Source organism: Polyergus mexicanus, unplaced genomic scaffold (genome assembly GCF_030449975.1).
Source record: "Polyergus mexicanus isolate NDT 795.1 unplaced genomic scaffold, iyPolMexi1.0 SCAF_7, whole genome shotgun sequence".
Classification (NCBI taxonomy): domain Eukaryota; kingdom Metazoa; phylum Arthropoda; class Insecta; order Hymenoptera; family Formicidae; genus Polyergus; species Polyergus mexicanus.
The window spans coordinates 10720633-10747149 of record NW_027223327.1 but is presented as its reverse complement, the minus strand read 5'-3'; the positions used below and the strand labels follow the sequence as shown (position 1 = coordinate 10747149).

Genomic DNA, 26517 nt, shown 5'->3' with positions numbered 1-26517 from the left:
TTTTCTCGCGATTGCTCGTGGCGGCGAGTGCTTGTCGTTGTGTTATCGCGCTCTCGGCGTCCTTTTCGTCGTATCTCGCCTCTCATCTGTTTTCGTCAGTCTCGTTCCGGCGTTCCCTTTTCTCTCGCCGCGAGCGAGAGTATCTCGAAGTTAGGTCGCGAGTGTATCTCGAAGTTAGGTCGCGAGTGCTCCGCGTACGACGGGACGATGTCGTCGACGGTCAAGTACACGTCGGATGAGCAGCTGAGCGGTGAGTAAAGAGAGTCCATAAGCGAAAAACAAACGCTCGGTACGCCGATTGTCAGACGCGACGACGCGGCCATTTCGCGCAGTGTTCCTACCAGCCTCCCCCTCGGTCTCCTCTTTTTTCCCCACCGCTCTTCCTCTATCGCAGATGACGCGAGCGTAAACAAACACACTTTACTATTCGCGATTGCGGTATTTTGCGATGACGCATCGTCATTTTTAATTTTCTTCTTCTTTGTAATCGACGTGAAAACCGAGAGGGGAATCGAACGAATCGGTGAATAAAATTTGCATGACATTTGTGTACGACGTTGACGAGTTCGATATTGGGCGCGTTCCATTTAACGACCGCAACGCTCGCGAGCATTATCTGTCTTTGTTTAACTTTCGGTGAACAACAAAGATGAAATGATACCGTGAGCGTTGCGGTCGTTAAGTGCAATGGGCCCATTATGACAGAATGATTTGTCTGCGTTAATCCGTCTGACAATCCGGTGTTTCTGAAAATTGGCGCAGTTCAACTTTCGGAGCAAATCGCGGCGCGCGACGCGCGACGTATGCAAAGCGTCGTCGCGTCGCGTCGCGTCGCGTCAGTTTTGGCGCCATTTCGATCTTTCAATCCGACACGTACCTAACATCTGCGGAAAATTCAATTTCTAATGTTCGAAATATATCTACATCTCTTTTTTTTTCTTCATTAAAATATAATTTATATGATCCTTTTTTTTGAAATGCAAACCACATTTTTTCCTCTTACCTCTTCCTTCCTTTTCTTCAATTATATTTTTCTTACCACGAAATAAGTCAAAATATTAGACAAAAAGTATCCCGAAGAAATTCATTATTTTTGTATTGAATTTTTGCGCTTATAACATTCTAGCAGCAAGTGTCGTCTAAACTCCGTGTGTAAGTAAATGCACAAATGTGTTATTTTTCAGAGACCATTTTCCGCGATAAGTAAAATTAAAATATTCATGGAATTTTGTGGTCAGCAATGCAATTACCTGTGCTATCTTTTTATTCGGAAATAATTTGGAGAATACCCAACTCAAAGTCATAGAATTTATTTATATTCCATATAAATATTTTATTGTCGCGTGTTTCCCGCGCATCTATGCGTTTCCTCGATTCGTCACACGATACAATAATAAGATAGGTGTCTTGCTGCGTGTGTATAATATATACAATATCGTAGGTCGTAGGCACATTGATGATTACAAGCTTAATCATAGATTACAATCGCGATAGTTATCAATAATCAACGATTCCCTTTTATTTCACTCTTTTTTTTTTACATTTATATGTATGTCACGAAGTTTTGCAGGGACTTTCACATAATGCGCACTTTTAATAAATATTATATAGCTTAGAAAAAAAAACTATAATACAGATCCCGTAAAATTGGTTCTATAAATTTGTGTTAAAAATTGTATTTATATTTTTCAGATTTATATAAATAACTTTACAAAATATTTGTACAATTCTTTTTTTATCAAGAATACATAATCTTTATTTTCCTGAATTTTATTAATAATTCACAATCAACGTACGCCAGTCGTTCATAAAAATATACAAAATTTCAAAAACAATCTTGTTTTCTTTCTACAATAATAATTTTGTATGCTTCATACGATGTTTCCTCTTTATGTCTCGATAATTTTTTTCTCATGAAAAAAAAAGAAAAAATTATTTCACGTTGGAATAAGATCATTATATTAAGATAATTTGACGAAGTATTTTTTTTGAACTTTACATGAGCTTTCTCATTCTCTTTAATATGTCATAGCTCCATTGGAGAGAAAATCCTGTGTATTTTAGAATATTTATAATTTTTTAAACCAATCTAACAGAGAGATCATTTCCATCATGATTTGCCACGTGCGAATTTCATCTCATGCAGAGGCCGCTTAAATTAAACGCAGATATGATTTCTATTATTATAAGCATTATCTCTGTTTATTTTGCGAAGTATCGTCTGGCTGATAGACAGAAAAAAAAAATAAACACCTGCCCGACGTTTTCGTCTCGTTCGCGCCGCCGTTTCGTTATGTTTTCTTTCTCTCGCTTGTGTGCGTATCTCTTTCTTCTCTTCTCCCGCGCATTACGTGTTACTTACCGTATCTTTCAAAGACGTTAATGTTAAGGAGTGCTGTTCTCATGATAATAAACTACAAAGTAAAATCCGGCGAGAGTTATTCAAGATTCGACGTTAAATTTATCCGCAGCTTTCGCGAATTGAAAGATATCTAGACTTTTTCTTTCATACGTATTATATATAATTTCCTAAAAGATAAAAATTCCGCTACTCCTAATTTTTACCAGAGTTTAAAAAAATATTAAAAACCATTTTGTTTTATTATCACTATTTTATATTTCTACGTGCGTGATGTATTTAATTCCTCGCTGTATTCGCGCAGATATAATCTAATCCGTAACGCGTAATTTATTCGCGTATATTCATAGGAAACCGGTCATAAATCATTCATGGATCGTATGGCGGCTCAGCGTGACAAGACATTTAATTCCAAAGGCAACCGAGTAAATTTCGCACGAGAATAGATAGTTAGAGATTTATTAAGAAAAAGGATTTTTTTTTTCTTTTTTTTAATGAAAAGGAAAGGGGAAGAAATAAAGATGTTATCAGTTTTTAAAACATCTTACGAAAAATTACTATTATGCAATTCTTTTTTCCGGAATTATCGATAAAATGTTCCAAATCTTGAAACTGTTTGAAAAATTCATTTCTCTTCGTTTGATTTATTCGACTGTTAGATCATATACGCGAATAAAACTGGGTCGATGTCCTGCAAATTCATATCCCGAGTGTTCTAGTTAAATTGTATGAACCTTAATAAGACTATATAGCGCTCGATCAAGATCAGGATTGTATCTGTTAACGTCGTTGTTATGTCTTTCTGTTTTTCCAATTCATAAAAGCATATAACCAAATGATATTTTAACATTATACGGTGAGTGTAATTCTATTGTTAAGAATATCGATAAAATATACATCTAAAATCACTCGCAATATCATTCTCCATAAAATGGTAACGTTGATATTCATTATCTTCTGTTTGAATTGACAGAACGATATCGATAATTTCGTCGTAATTTATATAATGAAGGAAATAGATTGGCAATATCTAATTTCTATTGCGGAGAAAAATGTAGACATTCTCGTATGTTATTCTCGATTTTGTTTTGGCGTGAATCGAGACTGCATCGTTCTGATAATGGAGAAAATATGCGAGCACAAATATTATCGAGAAATTGACTACGCGAGAAGTAAACACACTCGGATATATATATATATCGCACACTCGGAAAAATATCAAAATAACTATATCTAGAGATTCCAAAAAGCATGAATCATTTCCGCGAACTCGTTCCGTAAACACGCAATCGGATAATTTCAGCGGATCTACGTGATCCTCGTCAGGAACTTCACTCATTAAAGCGTCGTTGACCCGAGACCGTATTACAGGAGTCTACGTGACTTCGTTCACGTATAGACTGTTCCTTCTCTCTTCCTCTCTATTATATCCTCTCGGACAATCTCACATCTGACGTGCACTATTAAATTAGATTATAACATCGTGTGTATCAATAAATCAATAAATCTCAAATATTTGTGAACATATTCTGAGATAGAAAGATTGATATATTCATTTTAAAAATGATGAAAGTATTTAAATTTTACTATACACTAGTCTCATAATAATATGTAAATTGATACAATATCGTATTTTATAAATACGATACTTTGATACGTGTTCGCTCATTTACCTCTTCATCGGGCTGTCAACGAAAGGATGTTTAATTTAAACCACAGATAAGCGCGCGCGCGCGCGCGTGATTATCAGCTGCGTGCACGCCTACGAGCATGGTAATATTAATCGAAATGGCAGACGGTCAAAAGAGGGAAGAGGTCCGTACGCATCTATTTTTAGTCGGTAAAGTTCGTTGTCGGTCCTTAATCCGATTGATTAACGCTACCAGATGGTGATTCTGTGAACGCGACACGTGACAATTTCATGCTCCAAATGTAATTTTATGGGAATTTTTTAATAAGTGCAACGCATGTTTAAGAAAAAAAAAAAAAAAACAGTGAGTTTGTATATAATTATTTGTTTCATCGATATTGTATATCGAGCGTATAAAAATATTTTGAGATTTCAAAATGCGTAGATATTCTGTACAGTTTTTCTCGTTGCGGGCGTATCTTAAGGTTCCGTTTCTTTATAATATATACGATGACTTATAATATTTGAAATAGTTTTCTTTTTCTCTTGGATTTTATCTTTCACAACAAAAGATTTTTATTACGTTTTTAAAATATTCAAGATATCATGAACATTCGAGCCATAACCACATCGTTTAGTTTTAACGAAATACAGCAATATTTCAACCTGTGGTTTATCGTCGATGTAAGAGAAATTGTTAAGCGAAATACATTTATGTTTGAGAAGCAATAAAGCTTCTTGAGAGGATCGTCTTACACATCCTGCGGTCGTCATCACAATCGTACAATATGTCAACACGTGCCCTGTTGACACGCGCACCTTGACAGATACGTGTTTGTTTAATATTTATTAATGATTCAACGATAGTATGAAAATAATATTTTTTTCTCTAATAAGGCTAATAAAGTTATCTTAATATTTACATACTTAAAAAATTTAAGTATTCTAAGTGTAATTTTCTAGCATACGCAGCGAGAGAAAGAGAGAAATTTTCTTTTTATATATTCATTTTTTCAGATACATTCATTTTTTCAATTTTAACAATCTATTCTCAATGATTATTTGATGATAATAAGTTACTTGCTAAAATACACAAAATGATCTATTTCACGATTTCAAATAAATGTTAAAAATAATCCGTTTCATACTCGGGTGTCGCGTCTTTTTAAAGTAAACAGTACGATTGTAAACAATATGTCAATGTCTCTCTTCGATTAATAGTAAGGTTGGGTTAATTAAAGTTAAGCAATAGTTATCAATTTAGGGATAGTGCGCGGTTGGAGACTTGAGCATGTTCTACTTGAGGTAACACAGATATTTTTAGAGATAAATAAATATTTTCAATATAAGCAATATCATCTTACGATATACAAAGTCATGCAAATTCTTACGTACGACGTTGACTTGAAATGCAGATGTATATTGAATGAGAAATAACCAGTTATCGGCATACAAAACACGTCAATAATTAGCGTAATTTAAGTATTCTATGTGTAAAAGATACGTGATATTCTACGTATAAGAAATAACGAAATGGCAAAAAAAATTTTTTCATTTTCTATGCTTCACAGTCTTAATCTTCGCATTACATTTGCGCTTAGTCCTCGAATAACATAGCGGTTTGTCGCACGAGTAGAAGCTCCGATTTGTTAGCACGATTAAACGACGTAATTTGTCCACGTTGATTCGGACGAGATCGCCGCTGATCAAGTAATAGCAATCCGCGAACGTCTGAATAGGTTCTCCGGGCCTTTGATCTCCGACGGTGTCCATCGATGTTTACAATTTGACGCACAAAAGGAAGCGATGGCGCGATACGCATCCGTAATCAGGATACAGGATATTGCGCGCGGCCGTGAATTTGTTCGCAATTTGCAAGCGTGTGCGAGCGAAGAGTTACGCAAGTGCAGTTTTACTGCAAACGACGAGACATACGTCAGGCGCCTACACATCAGGCCACGTGTAAACACTATTCCGTCACGCGCTGCGCGTCGACGCGACTCGTGAATCCGATGGATTTAAGCATAATGACACGCATCAATTTAAACGATAGAGCGATAGAGATGTTTACGAGTTGCGGAATTAAACGACGCGATTTTAATAGGCTGTGATTTTGCGTGAATCGCGAAGGGCCGATGACGACGACGAGATCGTGTGAGAAACAAGATGTTCTCGCGTATATCGATTGTTTCCCGCGTATGTATACGTAGTGCGTTATATAATGTGTCTCGATAAATAGATATTTGATATCGGTAATATGAAACATCAATAAGATTAAATGAAGTTGCGTGGGAAAATATTAGTAATAATATTATACTAGCCTTTCTCTATTTAATAGGAACTGATTATAAAGGTTTGTAATATAAAAAAAGATCTCCACTGCTTTTTATCACCTATTCTATTATCACATTTTTTTAAAATGCTGTATTTTTTATGGCATCGATGAATATTCAAACGAAATTATTGTATTATTGCAAGCAGTTATAAACGAAATGCTATTATTTTCTATATGAAAACTTGTGTAAAATGTAAATGATTCTTCTTAATTTTCTTCTATGTAATAATATCTAAATGCAAAAAAGTAAGACAATAATGTATGTAAAAATTTAGCACTCCGCTTTTAATAAAGTAAAACGTTCAAAATTTATGTACATTGTTATCTTATTTCTTCGTATTTAGATACAATTATTTAGAAAAAAATTGAAAAGAATTACGCATGCTGCAGATTTTTAAATCGGAGAGAGAATTCGTGTCGCATATTTCTTGAAGCATGACATAACTTTCGTTCGATAAGTGGGAAAGAGCTTGGTTAATAAAGAATTTACGCGAAGCTCGTGTGGTGCTACAAGTTTACCGAATAGACTTCTTTCCCATTTGCCGATGACACCTCTCACGATATCACATTTACGGTATTTATCGGGCGCATCTTCGTCGAGCGACAATGCGAATCGACGTAACGCATCTAATATTTGTGAAAGCTGCCCTGCTTCTACTTGCCATTGACTGTCATTGTTCGCGAGCTCTTGCGTACTCAAGCAGATGGAAATTCCTTGTCGGAGAAATAATTTTTTTTCTCTTTGCTCTTTAAAAATATTAAAGATATATGGCAATCGACATAATTAAAAAATGATGCATTATTGTTTTCTACAAGCGGACGAAAAAGATGTCTTGTTGTTCGCGTATTTAACTTAGGGAACTTGATTTACGGTCTTAATACGTTAATATGAGCTGACGGAGATTAAATAATAGAGCGGCGCGTATATATGGTATAGCCACATGTCGTAACTATTCATTTTTACAATTCGTGTATCCTTGTAAGAAGGTTAATCGCTTACGTGCTTGGATAATCGATCGCTCGGTCGGAAATCAGAATCGCGTGACAGATTTATCGTGTAATGGCGAATTTCGAGAAACTCGTGCGCGACAAATTTCTTGTTCAGCTTTACTACACGCCGACGATTATTTAGCCACTGAGGGAAAAGTGTTATTATAATATTTTGCATATATAGAAAATAGATCGATGTACATATAAAGAAAGTTGTCTCATGTATTTTCAAAGAAAATTATTTGTTTGAAATATTATTGTTCGGGGAAGCAATAAGATTTCTCCGAAGAACGTATTTCAGTCTCCAAGATGTGTTATTAGAATGACTTTGACCGTTTGTCCTCCGAGATATCGATATGTCAGATCGGGCGAATCGTGCTTCGCGGCACATCGGTTTATGAATAGGTGAACGAACTCGAAGTAAAACTTACCGCCCGGTTGATTTGCGCGCGGTTAGAAGAGAGAGACGGCGGCAATAATCGCTCAACACCAACACGGTCGGTAGCTGTCACGTGTGTTACGCATGACGCGTAATGGTGCACGTATAAGCACGACGATGAAACGTCGAGATTGATAAATCGCGTTTAATCGACATTCCTGTTTTCTCTTCCCCATTCGTATCATTAGTTCTCAGATGATACATAATTTCGCTTGAATGCGTTGATATGTAATTGATAATCATTCCAAGGCGTATATACAGGGTGTCCCATTTTAATCTCCTCAGGCAAATATCTCAAAAACCAAGCCCGGAAGAGAAAAATATTTCAGACAAAAGTTGTTTGGTTTCGAGGGGGCCATAAGATGGTGACAATGATTTAACCTTGGAAAATCATTTGAAGGTCATGTGAAGGTCAACTTTAAAATCTTAAATGGAAACCCCCATTTTTTATTTAGTATTCTTGTAGCTGACATCGAGAGCTTTCCAAAACACTATAATAAAGTATTTTTTTATTAAGTACTTTTTGAGTTATTTTATATTTCAATCTGACATATTTTAATATAAAAAATTAAATATCTCGTAAAATATTTAGTTTTTGATAATCTTATCGTAATACTTCTATGTACAGAATAATGAGACAAATCAATTAGTATAAAAAAAAAAAAAATTGTTTTTAAGAAAATTATTTACAATGTATTTTTTAAAACAATTATTTGTTTTTTTTGGCACTAATTAATTTGTCTCATTATTCTGTACATAAAAGTATTACGGTAAGATTATCGAAAACTGAATATTGTACGAAATATTTTATTTTTTATATCAAAATATGTCAGATTAAAATATAAAAGAACTCAAAAAGTACTTAATGAAAAAATACTTTATTATAGTGTTTTGGAAAGCTCTCGATGTCAGTTACAAGAATACTAAATAAAAAATGGGGGTTTCCATTTAAGATTTTAAAGTTGACCTTCACATGACCTTCAAATGATTTTCCAAGGTCAAACCAATGGTACCATCTTATGGCCCCCTCGAAACCAAACAACTTTTGTCTGAAACATTTTTCTCTTCCGGGCTTGGTTTTTGAGATATTTGCCTGAGGAGATTAAAATGGCACACCCTGTATATTGTTTATGGTATATAATTAGCGATTAACATAAATATATCAAAGTCCAAGCCACGTTTTAAAATAGAGCTTATTGTATCTTCAATAAAATGCAAGTAGAAAATTCTGGAACGCGAACTCTGATCTGAGTGATAAGTGAGAATGTATAAATTACGATTAATGAAACTGAAACTAGCTTGCTTAAAAATCTAATTGATTAGTCATATTTCTATATGAAAAGCTAGCTCGTTAAAAGCAACATGAAATAATACCTTGTACTATTTTTGTACATTGTTAACGCAATAGTTTCGTAATTATGGAAATCAAAGTGCCTTGAAACGTGGAATATAAATTTAGATCTGTTATGCAGTTAGCAAATTATCGCAGTGACGGCGACGGTAGATGAACCCGAGATTTCATCAGCGATGAGTTCATCCTTGTATGATTACATTACTAGAGTTCGCAATTGCGGATATTTTATTGCATTATTTAACACGTGGCAATTTTAACGAAATGTACGCTATTAATGATGTAAAAAATCAATTTATTGGCATAAAAATAATTATATAAAATTAATATCTTCATAATGGTATTTATTTATATTCGTAAAAAAAGTTTTCAAAGATTGCTATTTGGGAGACAAATTCTATTTTATATATTTCGATCTTATCTATTCATTACTCAATTTTATAAACGTAAATAAAATTTTTCTCATTATCTTTTTCTCATTAATTTATGAAAAGTAAATGTGTATTTTTTGAAAAATTGAAAATGGAGATGCGTCTTATAATTTCTATCGTACAAAAAGACAGTTGGATTTTTTCTTATTTTACTCATAATTAAAACGGAATATTGATAATACGCGTAGTTCGTAAAAAAAAGTTTCTTAATACGAGGATCTCTATTTTGCTTAAGTTCATCATTGAATGATCGACGACAATGCAATCATTATCTTGATTTATACGTCAGAGTTAACGGACATGAATTTATTATATGTATATAATAGTCAATTTACAAATAGCGAGATATGATCTTTGTGTTATTTTTTCTACGAAAAATTTACATATAAAAATGTTTAATTTCGTAATTACCGACCAACGTATCATTATTGAAATGGCGATATTATTATTCTACGATGTAAATCTTTGATTTTATTATAATATATCCGATAAAGTACAATACGTTACTAATTAAAAAGCGACCTCGATCTTTTCGAATCGATCTCTATTTTATTTAATGCTAAGATATCAGAATCGTCATCGCGCGTGACTTATGTCACGCGCTATTTATGTTATTATACACGCTCTGAGTATTTTTTTGAAAATGTAAAAAACGAAATTGTTCTAGTAGAACGATGATTCGGTATGACAATTATTTATTGTCAACGTGTCAGAATCTAATATTGATATTATTCTGCTTACATAAAAGGAACGACACGCTGAAAAATTTATTGTGTGTGTAATGACATTGATAAAGTCGTATTTAATCACGTTTTTACTTGTTAACGTTCTACGTAACGAAAATCGTGAATCACGCATTGTGATGTTATCTTATATAAAGAAACATTGAAAAAATAAAAAAATTATGATTATTAAAAGATATGATATTAATTTACACATTTCAGAACAATGCTTTTTGTTCTAAATGTATAATATAACGATTTTTTAGATTATTTTTGTTTAGCATTTTTTTTTTTTTTTAATCTTGTACTATATTTCAATATCTTTACGTTGAAATATTAAATATATTTTTGTGTTTTTCTGACAATTTTATTTGTGCAAAAATCGATATTACACATAATAAAAATAAAGATTGATTACGTATGACGAATCAATACAGAGATAAGTCGCTCGACACTATATTATTTATGAAATTTCCCTTCAACTTGACCTGGTAGGGTTACTCTAATCGATATGGTGGTCGGTAGTGCTATTTTTAAACACGTTACAATGTGTCATCACGTATATCGTTCAACGACTCATTCTCTATACATTATATATATTGAATATTTTTCACCGTCATATTAAAAATTTTTCAAAAAAGCATTTTAAACATATTAGAAATAAATTTCAATGAAAATTAAATATCTTAGTATTAAAATTTAATCAAAATAAAAAGAAATTGCAATACGCTATGGCGCATCATTTTATTACGAATATAAAAAATCGTAAAGAATTGCTTTATTAGAAATGACGAGATAACTTCTTTTTCTTAATACTTATTAATAATGATAAATTTTATTCCTGATAATCTCGATAATAATATTAATAATATAAATGAAACGAAAATAAATACGTAAATTATTTGCTGTTATTTATCTTCTTCCTTATTTTATATGAGATAAAATTTTAGCGCGTTGTTTTCGTACGAAAATAATAAATTATTACTACTAACACTATGAGAAATTGCTGCAACGTGAAAACCTACGGGAATTACCGGAAAACCTGCAGGAATACACGCGAACAGACGAGCATAAAGCACAAGATAACAGATTTTCTTTTTAACTGCGCAGAATCATGGGTGGAGCTGGTGCCGGATCCACCGCTAGCTGCCCGGATAACGCCAACACCTTTTAGTATCACCGGCGAACGTGAATACCTGCGACTTCTTCGAGAAGCACAGAGAGATTCCACACATTCATCCGCGAAGCATTCTTTGGCGTCCTCGCGCCGGGACACTCCAAGGGACAGGTAGGAAAAAAAAAAAAAACAAAAAAAAACTCGAATTTAACTGGATCAGATGCATTCCGAAAAATTCTAAAAATTTTGTTTTGGGTATTGTCGCGATTACGAAGTAGGATACCACTTTAGAGACACGTCACGGTTTGTAAAAATGTATTAGAAATTTTAAAAATAGCGATGATAAACGTAGGCGACATTTTAGCTACTTTATTGAAGTTACAGGAGTCTTTAAGACCCAAGCACTCTTTACGGACAACATATATACAGTAGATTCTTATATTCGGAGCTGCTTGAGAAGACTCGCGGCTAACAAAGCCGGCCGTTCAACCAGATACTTATATCTACTCGTCTCCCCTCATCCATTCGTGACTCTGACTCATCCTATACGTGCAGATACAAGAGAAAAAGTCTGCTGTATTCCTTTTTTATCCTTTAGAAAGGGTTTCGCAGGAACAAAGTAAAGAGTGTTGTTACGTATAAGTCAGAATCGAGGCGATCCGTGCCACACGCGTTGAAACTTCGTCGAAGTCGAACAGATAAGAAGACAGGATAATCTACTAGTTACATCGCGATCACGTTTTGGCGAATCGCGAATTATTTTCAATTGGCTTTAAAGCGGAAATTGTCTTTTGAACTTTATCATTGATGATACGGATGTGTGCTCGATTGGAAGAAATTGTGCAATTGCGACAACTATTGCATATGTAACAGACATGAAATATATGAATTATGAAATTACTATAAATATCTCATTAATTACATTGTACACACACACACAGACACACACACACACACACACACACACACACACACACACACACACACACACACACACACACACACACATATATATATATATATATATATACACGTATGAATTACAATATTTTTTAATTTACAATCTTTTAAATTTACTTAGAAAAAATTATTTTGCAAATTATAATTTTCTATATATCTGTTTCATCTTTTTTTTCCTTTTAATATACGTATATAAGAGATTGAAGAGATTTGTAATTTGTATTTTTCTGCCACAAAATCGTCTCAATCGCATCTCTCTTTCGAAATAAATTTCTCATTTCAAATAAATTAAAATTTAGCTAAACATAGTTACTGATTTTTATTTTCTTAATCTGCTTGTGCACTTTCGAATCGGCATCAAATCGATTCATTCGCAATCGCATTGCAAAACATAAATAAAGATAAAGGCGCCGCTTGTAGAGTCGCTTGTAAAGAGCAAGGACTTATAGTTACGAATAATAAACATTTATATTTTTACTTCGATTGCATCTCGATATTTAGACGACTGCATTGACGCGTGGCTTTTAATACGGTTAGAGTAGCGTCATTGACATCCTCGTACAAGTATCTTGGCAGAAGAACAAGAGCGATGTGCCTTTGTGCGACTCGCGAGGAGACAAAGAAACGTGCATTCCCGATATGTCTTATACATATACGGAGTCTCTGACCTACCGAAAATAGTTTAGCCGCATATTTTCTGACGCACAGAAAAAGAAGGAGAAAATTCTCGAGGAACGTTAAATCGCAAAATATACGCGCTGTCCAAGTGCGCGTTGCGGTAAACTAAAGTGACACATCGATTTGCATCTATATGGCCGTAACGTTATCTCTCGCCGCGATTCTGTTATTGACAATTGCTGCGCAACGTAGCAAACGTCTGCTTGAATCTCGAAATGATGACACTGCAAACGATATATGTGTCGTATATTATATATTTAATCTACTTTATTGCTTGATTTGCGCGTATTCCGCATTTTATCACCCGGCTCCTTTACGAGCGACGAAAGATTTTTGCGGAAGAAATTAGCAAGCTGGTTAACACCGATTTAACAAATGCTTTATCGCACAAATATTAAATGTTCAAGGCACAAAGAAACAAACTTTGGTATTCATTATTGAAGAGAATTTCTCACGATAAAACTTAACCGCTTCTTAGCAACTATCCCCGGTCACATGGATTGATATCTTTTAATTTTAGAAGAATAAAAAAAGTAGAATCTTCTTCTCGAAAAGGTTTTTTAAGGTTATTATCTTTAAATGAATGCAAAAAAAGAAAAAAAATTAGTTTTTAAATTATAGATAAATATTTTTTACGTACCATTTTTTTTTTTAATTATCAAGATACGATTTTTCTTTAATATATTATTTAGCACGTAGTCTATCTCTTAGAAACTAAAGTTTGCCAAGGACGTTCTCTCGTTCGTATATAATAATTTAATCAATTATTACGTATTACGCACAATCCACGCATTAGGTTATATAAGACGTCTCATCGTAATCAAACAGATAATAATCATCATTAAATTCAAACGATAATAAAATACTTAAACATGCTTGCTTTATTATTATTAAAAAAAAAAAAAAAAACTGTACTTGTACGACGCATTTGACATAAGTGCACTATCATGTTTGTCGGACCCTTTGTATCGATGAGCTTTTATATTGATGATCCACCGCGATGTATCTCGGCGATAACGGGCGATAACGATCACGTCAAAGTTTTCCTTGGTCGCGATATCAGTGACAAGCGTCAAGGATAATTGCGGGCAACCGCAAGCATCGTGGGTATCTCGATCGATTTCGCAACGCACCGGTGGGTGATCATGCGTGGGGTGATCGCGAACTTCCAAGGCGACATTTATCACAGTGACTTTTTTTTTTTTTAATGAGTCTTATCGCTGCCGACATTATACACATAATACGCGCGCGCGATAAGCAACGCCGACACTTCAGCGAATATAATGCAAGTCAATTATACAGAAAACGAACAGGAAAAAAAAAGGAAAATATTTTGCGCTCTAAATTAACATCAGAGCAAGTTTAGAAGATATATAATGCAATGGAATAATAAGATATAATATATACTCGGGTTAAATCATTAAAGATTGAAGGGAAAGGGATTAATTGTTTCAATACTCATTGAATACTTTGTTTTTAACATTGTTTCTGAAATCCTCTTTATCTTTTTTGAATATTTTATAAAAAGTTATAAAAAAATATTTCACTATTGAAATTATGATTTAATCCGTGTTTCGAGTATCTGAAAAGATACGTCAACAACTGTCATAATTGCTACATCGAGTTTATTTTGAAATAGATTGATATTTTTGACAGAAATCAGATATATATATATATCGTGGATGAAATAAAAGATACCATGGAAATAAATATAAAATACGAATTTTAGATCGAACAAACTTTAATAATAAATCGAAATAAAAAATATTGGTTAAATGAATAAGCATAATTAATAACGATTTCGCAATCGAAAGGGCTTCGAGACAGAAAATGATCGTTTACACTTTACACGATCGATGCTCTTTGTTTCAATTATAATATACTGTTTTTTTTTTTTGCATTTATAGCCCGAAGAGCCCGCCGAATAGCCCAAACACGGAACTCTCGACCGAAGATGAACTCAAAGGCGTATATATAAATTACAACTGCAACAAGGTCAGTTTCATAATTGTTTCTTTACTGCATACTCTCTATATGACTCGACGTGGCTATAGAAAACCACGTGCGCGTTTATTCACGTGTGTGCATAACTATGTATTGTATATTCATACTCGTTATATTGCGCATTATGATCGCAACTATCATAAGCGTCCTAGGAGATCGCGATAGAACTTTTCAGTAAATTTGTACTATCGGTACTTGCGTTTTACCTTTATATTATTTTTTTTCTTTTGACGAGATCGAGCATTAAATGCAATCATGTTTTCATAAAACGAGAGCAAATTTTTAACTATTGTAAAGTTAACAGAGAGATGTTTAACTTGAAGATTACAGTCTCGAAGCAATAGCTTTGTGCCGTTTGTTACACATTTCCCATGAAGTTCTCTTCACAGGATGAGTGTCATTTAAATATCTAATCTGTACAATATTTCCTTCTGCAACGAATGTTGCCGATTCACAAAATATTATAATGAATATTTATATTTTTTATTTGTTTAAGTTACTAATTACTTTTAAATTACTTTAAATTATTTTTGAAAGTAATTATTTTTGATAACAATTTTGCAGAAACATTGCAGAGAGAGATAAAATTTGAAATCTCGATTTCTTGTAATAACGAAAATAAAATTTCCATTACTTTCTCGAATCAACTATTGGATAGCTTGAGAGTAAAGAAGACGAAGCGAGAATAATATCGATTGACTTAATCCCTCCGATTTGCATGGTGTATACACTACTTATATAGTCGACTGTAGCAGCGATGCACAACTGGTTTCATCGAACGGTCCGTTTCTTCTGTACAATGTATCCGAATCATTATTAGCGCCGTGCCCTTTTTAGCATTCGCGAATTACTATATATATCGAATAGAACGAGAAGTTGCACGCGCTGCTAGAATTTCTTTCCTTCTCTTTTTCTTTTTTTTTGTCCCAGTTACGCAAGAATGAAGAAAATCTGTTACGGTACATATTACTTTTCACGGCTTTTATTTGGTTAACTTTCGATATTATATAATATGGCTCTGACAATGGGTTAGAAAAAATTACATCGTCTGCTTACAGAACACGGATAATTGAATAAGAATTTACATAATTTTTTAAATATATTATTTTTTTATTTTATTTTGGATTATATTTTTTTCATTAATCTAATATTCATATTTAAATTTCACTTTAAATTTCTTATAGAATTATCTATATTTATTATAATATACATACATTTTTTAGCGAGATAAAATAAAATTTACATAACAACGACAACGTTTAATCGATTTTTCTGGTGATTCATAAAATAAGAAGCACATACCTATAACGTATTCGCGTGAATGCAAATGGAAAGAGCGTTGCGTATCGAAGAAATGCGGTATCTTCATATTTATGTGTACAGCCGTTGTGGAATCGCACCTGTGAGAACCGCGAGTTGAAACAATTTGCATGCAAATGCGATGTTATCCTATAACTTATTCATATAGAAATTCGACAACGCAGCATTTCTGCTGCGTATTCGCACATATTCGCCACGATATATAATTATCGAGATCTCCTCTCGCATTCGATTTCTCGAGGGAGATATCGGAAAGTAACACGAGATAACGTTTGCGACATTGTTTCCTCGTGACTGCGACGTCTTTTGCACAGCATGTATAGATAAATAAATCAGTACCAATTTTCTCGATCCGATTGTTTAACCTACTTTACATTACAATAAGTTAGGGAATTTAATGTTAAGTCGAGACGATTGAAGATTAGATTAATTTTCATACATTTATAAAAAGAAAACAGAGAAAGATTTTTTCTCAACGGATATTTCCAGAATATTAATTTTGCGATCCTCACAGAAATAACGATAACTTTATCACACAAATTGAAAAATGTGTCTGATAATATTAATGACTTTAGTCAAATCAACACGGCGCTTATTTTGAAATTTGTAAAGAGAAACATTCTTCATACATAAACGTTTAATTTTTTAATTACACTTTACTCTCTTTATTGCTCTTGTAAATATATTTTTTTCCGTGTTCTCATATATATGTATATGTAAATCTTATTGTTTTAATTGTATTTCTTTGAAATGTAAATGTCTTTATATTTTTAAACGATTATGTTAAAATCGATATTTTTTTTTTTTTTTCATTTATTATTTTTCACTAGTCTATATAAAATGAAAGGCCTATAAAGGACGAAACGCAAAATATTTCACTTTGAAACATAAAAGATAAACGATAGTTTTTGCAATACAAATACGTCATCGAATTTTTTTGTTAGAAGCATGATCGATAATAAGCGCATAGCCTTTTGTTCGCATGTTTTATCGCTGTGTGAGAAACGAATAGACGTCATTATCGGAAATCTCGGAATCGAGATTAGCAATTTCACAAAATAATACGTAATATATTTCGCGAGCGATTCGCACAAAGTCGTATACGAATTCGAGATATCGTCGATAAAGTTGAATGAGCGTGAATGCGCTTTATTACGTTCTCCGAAATGGACGAAAATAGAGCATCATTGTTGCTAGACGAAAAGACTGACTATATGAGTAACGATGATAATAAGTAGAAGCGACGGACGTCGTATAAGATTTTTCCATGAGTCATTCCTATTCTTTAGCGCGTGTCGTCGCTTTATATATAGGTAGAAAAGGACGCTCGTGCATACTAAAATATAAGTTTTTCGAGCAATAATCTATGGCGCTTAATATTTTTCTTGCAGTATTTCTTTATTCATATGTATTATATGATGTCTTTTCTCCAAATTTATTTTTCCATATATGAGAAAATTATCTGAATATTTATTAATAGCTTGATACAGTCATTGCTGTTATTTATATTAAATAGAATGTTTTAAGTAAATATTTTGCGAATAATAAATGTGCATAGATATTTTTACAGTTTTGTTTCCATGAAAAGAAGTCGTAGAGATATATGTGTTTACTAATATTACTTATTGTTAGAAGAATGACGTATTTAGGAAGAATTTTAGAAACAATGTATGCGTGTATTTATATAAACGAGAATTATCTAAAAATATCTATAACTGATCTATAAACAAATTTACAAACAAGGATCTAAATATAGAAAACGAACGTTCGCATATATCTTTTATCTTATAAGAACTGCACTCTCTCGTTTTAAATTATGTAACATGGAATACTTTTTAACGAATACCGCTTCCCACTTTCTTTTTCCTTTCACATTAATTACTTCACAATACCATGAAAATCGTTAGGGAAATACTGTACTTTTACTTTTACTCATCGTTTTTCAACTTTCATTACGTCGATAATCTGTAATTTATTTTCTTTTAGTTGAAAAGATGTAAAAAAATTCTAATTAAATAAGTAATAAAGATAAATCAGGAAAAAATATAACCACGTTGAATTGTATATAGAAGAGAGACTTTAAAATTTATTATTATAACAATTTAAAAAATCGTGCCATTATCGAAAATCGCGATTTCTTTCCTTCGTGATCTCCTGAAAATCGTAACATCGTCAACGATACACAGGCAACGGTGATCGTGCGATCTTTTAAACCGACGCATAATCCCGTTTTTGGGATCCCGTCTTCTTCTGGTATCGCTCGCAAACCGGTTGTTACATTTGGAGTAAATGTATCCGTGCGATCGTGTTAATGCATCGCGAACCGGTCGAGGAATTCTCTACGTATTGAGAACCAGCTCTTTCTCTCTCTCTCTTTCTTTTATACATTTTATATTTCAATTATCGAACTCTGTAATAGTAACGTTTTACGATGCGAGATTGTATTTACTCGAAAAATATACGCGGTTATACATAACTAAAATGATAAAAAGGATATAATAATTGACATGAATTGCGATTTAAAATTTGAATCTCATTATCGAGATTATTTTTAAATACTCAAAGTAAACAAACGATTGTATTCCTAAACATCCACAAGCCCTCCTTCACAATTTCTTTCTGCGCAAACAATCGTGGAAGAAATATATGTATTATATAATTTGCTATTTTACTTGTTTAATTTTAACTACTTTGACGCGTACGACTTTTACTTGCGATATAAAATACTTACGGGTGTCGAAAGATATTGATCGTTTTTTTACGAAACACCATTCTCACAAACTGAGAGAAAGCAACTATCCAATTATTTAATCCGTAATGTCTTTCGTGGAATTGTGTCGCTATGAATGTAACAAACTTTATTGATGAACGTTAGCAATGTAGCTGCTCGAGAACAGAGGGGCGTTTAAATCGAGATACGATGTCGCGACGAGTGTTATTGAATGATGTGGCATTGAAGATTGACTTAGGGCTCGTTCCACTTAATGACGGCACCGCTCACGGTATCATTTCATCTTTGTTGTTCACCGAAAGTTAAACAAAGACATATAATGCTCGCGAGCGTTGCGATCGTTAAGTGGAACGCGCCCTTAATCGCGTCGTCGTCGTCGTCGCGATTCACGTCAATTTTAGATTAGATCGTCACCGTTGGACTCGCATTGCGTGCAAGCGAATTGCGCGCACTATTTTGAGACAGAGAAACGCGATATGTATCCTTTTCTTACATTTCAACAATGTAATATATCAGATGTCGCGCTTTCGAGACGCCGTGTTTTCTCGATTAGGCGCAAGTATATCTAGTTTATTTATATTTTTCATTGCTATGTATACATATATGGGTGTATGCGTGTACGTGCGCGCGCATGATGCGTCTGATGATTAACGTGCTACATTCGGAACAGCATCGCGGAACGCGTTCCCATTCGATGCAGCTGTTGCGAGTGAACGCACGAGAGGATCGCGGTAGTAAAATAAGGCATCCTCTGACTATTGCGCGTTTTAATGCGATGATTAATTAGACGGAAAATATCGCGATCCGCTTTTCGTTACACCGCACGATTGAATCGAAACTTCGAAGTTTTTTTTTTTTTTTTGAAACGATTGTTTGTTATACTTTCTATTTTGAATGTATAATGTATTTATATATTCTTGATGAAAATTAAAAAAATAATCTATGATATATGTATCGATTGCAATAAGGCGTATTAAGCACAATTTATTGTTAACCATCTCAAATTTAGATGTGTTAATAATTAATTGAACGTCGGATTATTTTTCAGAAAATTAGAAATGATCAAAATTATAGTTACGCGAAAATTAATATAATTATGAATTATATGGATTTTACGGGGAGAATATTTAATTCATTCGAGAAAAGTGTGATTGGCTTATAGGAACATACCATATATACGGTTTCGTCTACAAATCGTGAAGTAACGCGATTCCGCGGTTATTGCACTCGGTTGTAGCTTTTCTTAATACTCTCTTTCTCTTTCTGGAGATTAAATCTCGTTTAGAACAAATTGTATTGATTTCCGATTGAAAATTCTCAATAAATAATATATTATATATAAAATGCGAATATAATTAATTAGAAAAAAAAAACGATTCGATAAACAAACACGAACTTTTCGCCAAACGATAATTTTCGAATTCGCGTCGGGGATTTTATAATCGAGGGGAAGTCACGTCGAGTGGCTTAGATCGCGGGGGCAACTCGATATACGGTATGTATTGTTAATGAGCCGTCGCGTCGCAAACGTTTCACGATTATTGCACCCTTCCAAGTTGCCGTCGAGGAAAAAAAAGAAAATCGAGACCGAGAGAACGCAAGAAAAGACGTATTCTCGAGAACGTCGTAGTATCGAGCGGCCAATCGCCGGTCGTGTCGAGCTCACGCCACGCACGACGTCGGCGCCGTCATGTGTGAATCCATTCTCCTTTCGGATGCTGAGCCAACATATATTCTATTCATTGACGTGACGACGGAATTGAGTGTCCTCGACGCGTTTAAAAAAAAAAAAAAAAAAAAAAAAAAAAAAAAAAAAAAAAAAACAGCATAATAAGTGCGAGAGGAACTTTTTTTTTGCTCGAATCGAATCGATCGAACGTTTGAAATTAAACTTCCCCCGATTATACTCGCGCGAGATGAAGAAAATCATCTACGGGGGATAAGTTCGGCACGCATTTTTTTCGACTTCCGTATTAATTGCAATCACAAAAAGAATAAAAAAGACATGCATATTTTTATAATTTCATTTTTGGTAAAAGCTATAAACTCTAAAGTCTTTGATAAGTCTGGGCGATTATTTGGAGCAGTAATATTGGATTAAGCAGGAGGCAAATAAGTAGAGATTAAGATGAGAATAAACAGAAGGGCCAAAATTCAGGATTAGCCTTCTTACGGTATTCTAATCCAGCATATCTGGCTCTTTCGCATCTGCGTTTCTTCCTCTCCTTGCTACCTGATTGGGAACTTCTTTCTATTTGTATTCTCTAGAAAATTAGAAGAATAATTATATACGATGTAACGATATACGATACATAAATATTAAAAGATATTAATGTTAATAAATAAAAAATAGAAAAATGTTTAAATCTTATGTTTAAATCTTATATCATATCGCACTCCGACTCTTTTTATTATCGTCGGTTTAACGATACGTGCGATCCGAAAGATCCAAGGAAGGTGATGAGAAGGAAAACAGCAGTCGTAAAAGTTATTTATAACGGCAAGGAACGCCCGGCTTTTCACGATTGGCAGCGAGACGCGAATAATCGAGAAATACATAACTGCGCATGGATTAAAAAAATCAACGAAACGTGTAAAAAAAAAAAATTTACACACGCGAATATGCATATCGATTGTTTTTCGTATAATTGCGTGTGTAATTACTCGGCTATTACCGCACGAAAGGCAACCGCCGCCGTCTTTTTACGCGCTAATCAAAAGTTGCGATAAAGCTTTGAATTAAGTGCAAACGAGAGCAAACTATAGTTATATAGTCGCTTTAATTATAATTATTTTTTTAAATAATTACCTTGATTTTTTATATAATAAGTAATTTATCTGTATTGCTTAATTCTTCTCAGAGGTAGTGGAGTTAGAATTAGCATTGCTAATGACGTGGTACGTACGTGCGTTTGAAATAAATATCATTCTTCGATACGCACGGCAACAATTATTGAATTATCTCCACGAGTTTATCGATTTTACCTGATAAAACGGATCTCGTATTATAGCGACAATATTTCCTCGGTATTTCTGCCCAAGCATTCCCGATTGGGATGCGAATGATACGGTGAACGAGAAAGGAATTTATGTTCGCAATCTGTTCTTCGATGTCATCCTTCTTCTCGCTTATCATTGTCCCTCAATAGTCCCTGCTGATAATCCGGCGAATATAATGATTTTCGTAAAGTTACAAAGCATGTCGCGATAACACGCACTTACGCGAGCAATCTTTGCGCTGATTGATAGCTCTGTGAATCATTTGGAGGGATTAACATAAGCTTTATCTTAAAAATACTAGGAGTGTTTCCTACAATCGTAAATATTGCCGTTCAGATTCTGCCTATATTTTTTACATTTTCATTTTTTACATTATTTAATAAAACGAAAGAACGAATTTTGAAACAACTTTATCTGATTAATCTATATTTAAATTAATACATCTACTAATTTAATATTAGCGAATTAATATTTAAATTAATATTTTTTTAATGAATATTACAGGCTAATTGATACAAATTTTTTTTCACGATGATTGCGAGAGTTTCTTAAATATGAATTCGTTACACACACACACACAAGCAGCATAAATAATACATATTGTTACTAATTTAAATATAGAAACTGCGGTTGCCGTTGTTAAGAAGATTGGGGTTATCTGCTAGATAGTGGCCGGGACATTGTCTTTTATATAATGAGTGATGTCTATCACGGCCAATAATTTCTATGATCACTCGTCGTTAAGCCTCGACAGAAGTAAGATGATAGTAGTACAAAGTTAAACTTTGTACGCGCCGAATGTCGATTTAATTCGAGAAAATATCAGTATCAAATTTTTATTTCTCGATATTTAATTCCCATTATCGAAACAGCATTTTCTTTATGTTTTCTTGTGAATGTTAAGAGGAGAATGAATGTAACTGGCCGATATCGCGAAAATGGAGACAAGCAAAGTATTAATTTTGCCTTTAATCGATGTTTGTATATGTTCTACGCACACAAGTATAGATACTATTTTTAACACATTCTATATATCTACAAATCGTGGTTTATAAAGTTATCTGTATGTACGCCTGTCCACATTCTTGCGCTTCATATTGCGCATTAAATCGATGACCCGGTTGAAAATAGGAGCGACTGAAAATGTTCTATTCTCGGGGGAAAAAATCCGTTGGAGAAATTTAGATTTCCCTGAAAGATCAAAAAAATTTTTCAAATGTTACTCTCATCGCGTGACAAAAGAATTCTTTGCTTCTCTCTACAGTATTAACTTACACTTTTCAAAGCGATCGTCGTCGCAAACATTGTTGTTTACTGTACTCGCGGAGTATCTGCGCACATATCGGATCCGGTACATACGACACACACACACACTCTCGGTGTGCACGATTGGCGGAGCGCCAAAGGTCATCCTTGAACATTCACTTTTCCATCCACGCGACGCGATTGCCATTCATAGAGATATGCTTTGCACGTTCGATCACTCTTCTTCTATCCTTCTTAACGTTAATTTCCTCTTTCTCCAATATCTCGAAACAATTAATCTGTAATCTGTCTTGTTTTTTTGCTATACGAGATGATAATAGCGAAATATTCTGCATCTATCGCTACGAAGATTAACGAGACGTATCTCTGTTTGCTTCGCAGGAGGGCGAACTTCTAGAAAAGAACACTGATTGGATCTACGAATGGAGCTCTCGACCGGACCAGGCGCCGCCAAAGTACGAGATTTGGCAATTAATTTAGAAATTTTAATGTGAAAATAGATATTTCTTTAGCTTTTCATATTATTAATTATTACTAGCGTTAAAATTATTTTTACAGAGACTGGAAATTCAAACATCCTTTGGGCAGTAAGAGAAAAACATACAGCATTCGCACGGCAAAGGTTGGCAAGAACGGATTGTTTTCCAAGGAGGTCATTTACACCCTGTTCTTTACGAATCTTTTGTCTCTGCTCATTGGGACCGGTCTAGGGTAAAGTTACTTGTAACATGCTTTAAACGTAATTATTAAATGCTACTCTTATTGTCTGTAACGCTAATTAGGCTCACTTTTGTTGTAGCGTTTTGCTCACTAGGCGCGGCTTGATGATGTCCCGCGTCGCCATTGAATGAAGAACATGATTCCGGGGGTGTGTCAGCATCAGAATTTGATTACGGTTTAATCTGACGAGGAGGGGAAGGCTGGAGATGCAAGAAAGACTGAACAAGCCGGTGGGCGATCGAGCCTAAAAACAGTTACACGCAGCACATAATTCGATTGTCCCGATTTATAATATTAGCACTTTGTATTATATATTCGTACTTTTACTTTCCCAATCCCTTTTAATTGTATGGTGTACTTCTAAAAAAAATTTCGTATATCAAGTATAAGTAATGTGCATTATATGCTTAGGAAAAGGAAAAGGCTAAGAAAAAGCAAAAAAAAAAAATAAAAATAAAAATAATGGAGAAAAGAAACTATCGTATATAGTTACAGAGAGTTGTTGAAAGAAACAGGAAAATGAATGAAACGAATGTCCATTTTATACCGTTTCTAATGCGTTTCTATCCGCGATAGTTCGTAGGCATAGCTTGAATAGTATTTATCTGAAACTAATTATATATATTGTTAGAACGGAAAGAAAGAAGAGAGATTGAGAAAGAAAGAGTAAAAGAGGGAACAAAAGAGAGAATGTGCGAGTATGTGTGTGCATGCGCAGGCGCGCGTGCGTGTGTCTATGTGCACGGAGGAAATGCGTCGAGAGAAGATCACGATTTACCAGTGCGGAAAGAATCAAGATATATCGATAAGAGAACGCTGGACGACTCGTCTAATTTATGTAAGTTACGGAACTCTTGTTACATTGCGAACGAGCCAATTTTGTGATGTTGAGTTAGGAGAATGAAAAGGAACATACATTATATGTCTAAATAAATTTTCGAACACGATAGACAATATAATAAGCGATACATACATACATCGATCGGTTATTCCTTTTTTCGATTATCACGCTTCAATGGCAGTAGTTCCTACGGAGAGGAAGTATCGATATTGACATTTACACCATTTCGATGCCGATTACAGATAATCGGAAGGAAGGACCATGAGAGAGAGAGGGGGGGGGGGGGAGCACAAGCTTCGTTTGAACAGTGAGAGTTTTGGAGTGGCTTTTGTATATTTTAATCTGCAATTTTGTAATTTGCTTGTAATAAATTCGCACGGAAATTCACATATATATACACAAAATATATTTCGTCTAGTATGATTGGCCATGATGTGACAATCAAATCTGTTTCAAATGGTTTTCGTACGTGAGACATTGAAGAGACAAATGGCGTTTATAAGAATATGGAATATTTTGCAGAATTTGTAAGAATCGATTCTAACAATTGTGAAAATAAGTTTAGGTTCATCTTTCTTCATGTTTTTTAAGAAATAGATAAGATTACTATAATACATTGAGTTTTTTTGATTCGGAACTGAGGAATTTTGTCGCTAAGGGAAATATTATATAATTTTTGCTTATTAATTAAATAATCTCATAAAAGAAGTTAAAGAAATAATTTTTAATGTGTGTCTTGAAAAAAGCTAAAATTTGTATGAAAACGTTTTTGCGAATGTGTGATATGTATATGCTACGTTTTTCAGTAAAAGAAATTTGCGATGATATGATGCTTTCAAGATTACGATTTTGTACTTTAGACAAGGAAGAGGACAGAACGAGATAGTAATTACTAACTTACCGAAAATATGCACAAATTTTACGAAATAATCTTTTTGAGTTTCAATGAGAAATGAATATTGATTGAATGTGAGAGATTAAAAAAAAATACATCATTTGTATTAGTGATTTAGGGAGAGAGAGAGAGAGAGAGAGAGAGAGAGAAAGAGACAAAGAGAGAGAGAGACATTTAGACAAAACTAAATACATGTTAGAAATTGTGCATAAATTTTTTATTTGCAAAATCAGTGATAAAATCCCTGTTACATGAATTGACAGATTCTTTTCATACTCTTATGTACCATAAGTTCTGCGTTATTTAATTTACAATAATAATATTCAACGTACTTTTTATAAGCAATTATTTTGTAATATTGTATGTATGTTATGTCATACGCATAATAATAATCGTATTTCATATGTAGTAGTTGGTTGGCGTTGGTGACTTTCTAGCATTGTGTCGAATACTCGATTTTCTTTCCATCGATATTTTTTCGAAGCTGTTTCTCTTTGCTAAAATTAAAATTTCAATTTTATGGATAATTTATACATAAGAGCGCTACAAAGAATAAAGAATTTTGTAAATTCATACTTATTATGAAGTATTCAATTTTTATAGATTATTTGCATGTAGATTACTTTTTTAAAACTATCCTAATCTCTGTTCTGTTTTGTGTGTAACACCTCGTTTGACTGTTAAAAAACGAGTTTGATATGACAGAAATTGAACTCTAGACAATTTCA

The 26517-nt window shown here is 33.6% G+C and overlaps 1 protein-coding gene across 1 annotated transcript; it reads left to right on the top strand.

Annotated features, from left to right (window-relative positions):
* Window positions 1–25277, top strand: Bnip3 (BCL2 interacting protein 3). Its single transcript, XM_070299334.1, has 6 exons — window positions 1–250; window positions 11368–11545; window positions 14920–15007; window positions 23715–23788; window positions 23892–24044; window positions 24133–25277. The coding sequence occupies exons 1-6, from the start codon at window positions 208–210 to the stop codon at window positions 24182–24184; spliced, it is 588 nt and encodes a 195-aa protein (XP_070155435.1). The 5' UTR covers window positions 1–207; the 3' UTR covers window positions 24185–25277.
* Window positions 25278–26517: the final 1240 nt, after the last annotated feature.

Coding starts and splice junctions, on each gene's coding strand:
- Bnip3 (XM_070299334.1), top strand. CDS start 208: ATGTCGTCGACGGTCAAGTACACGTCGGATGAGCAGCTGAGCG. Junction 251..11,367: donor GTCGGATGAGCAGCTGAGCG/GTGAGTAAAGAG, acceptor TTAACTGCGCAG/AATCATGGGTGGAGCTGGTG. Junction 23,789..23,891: donor CCGGACCAGGCGCCGCCAAA/GTACGAGATTTG, acceptor TTATTTTTACAG/AGACTGGAAATTCAAACATC.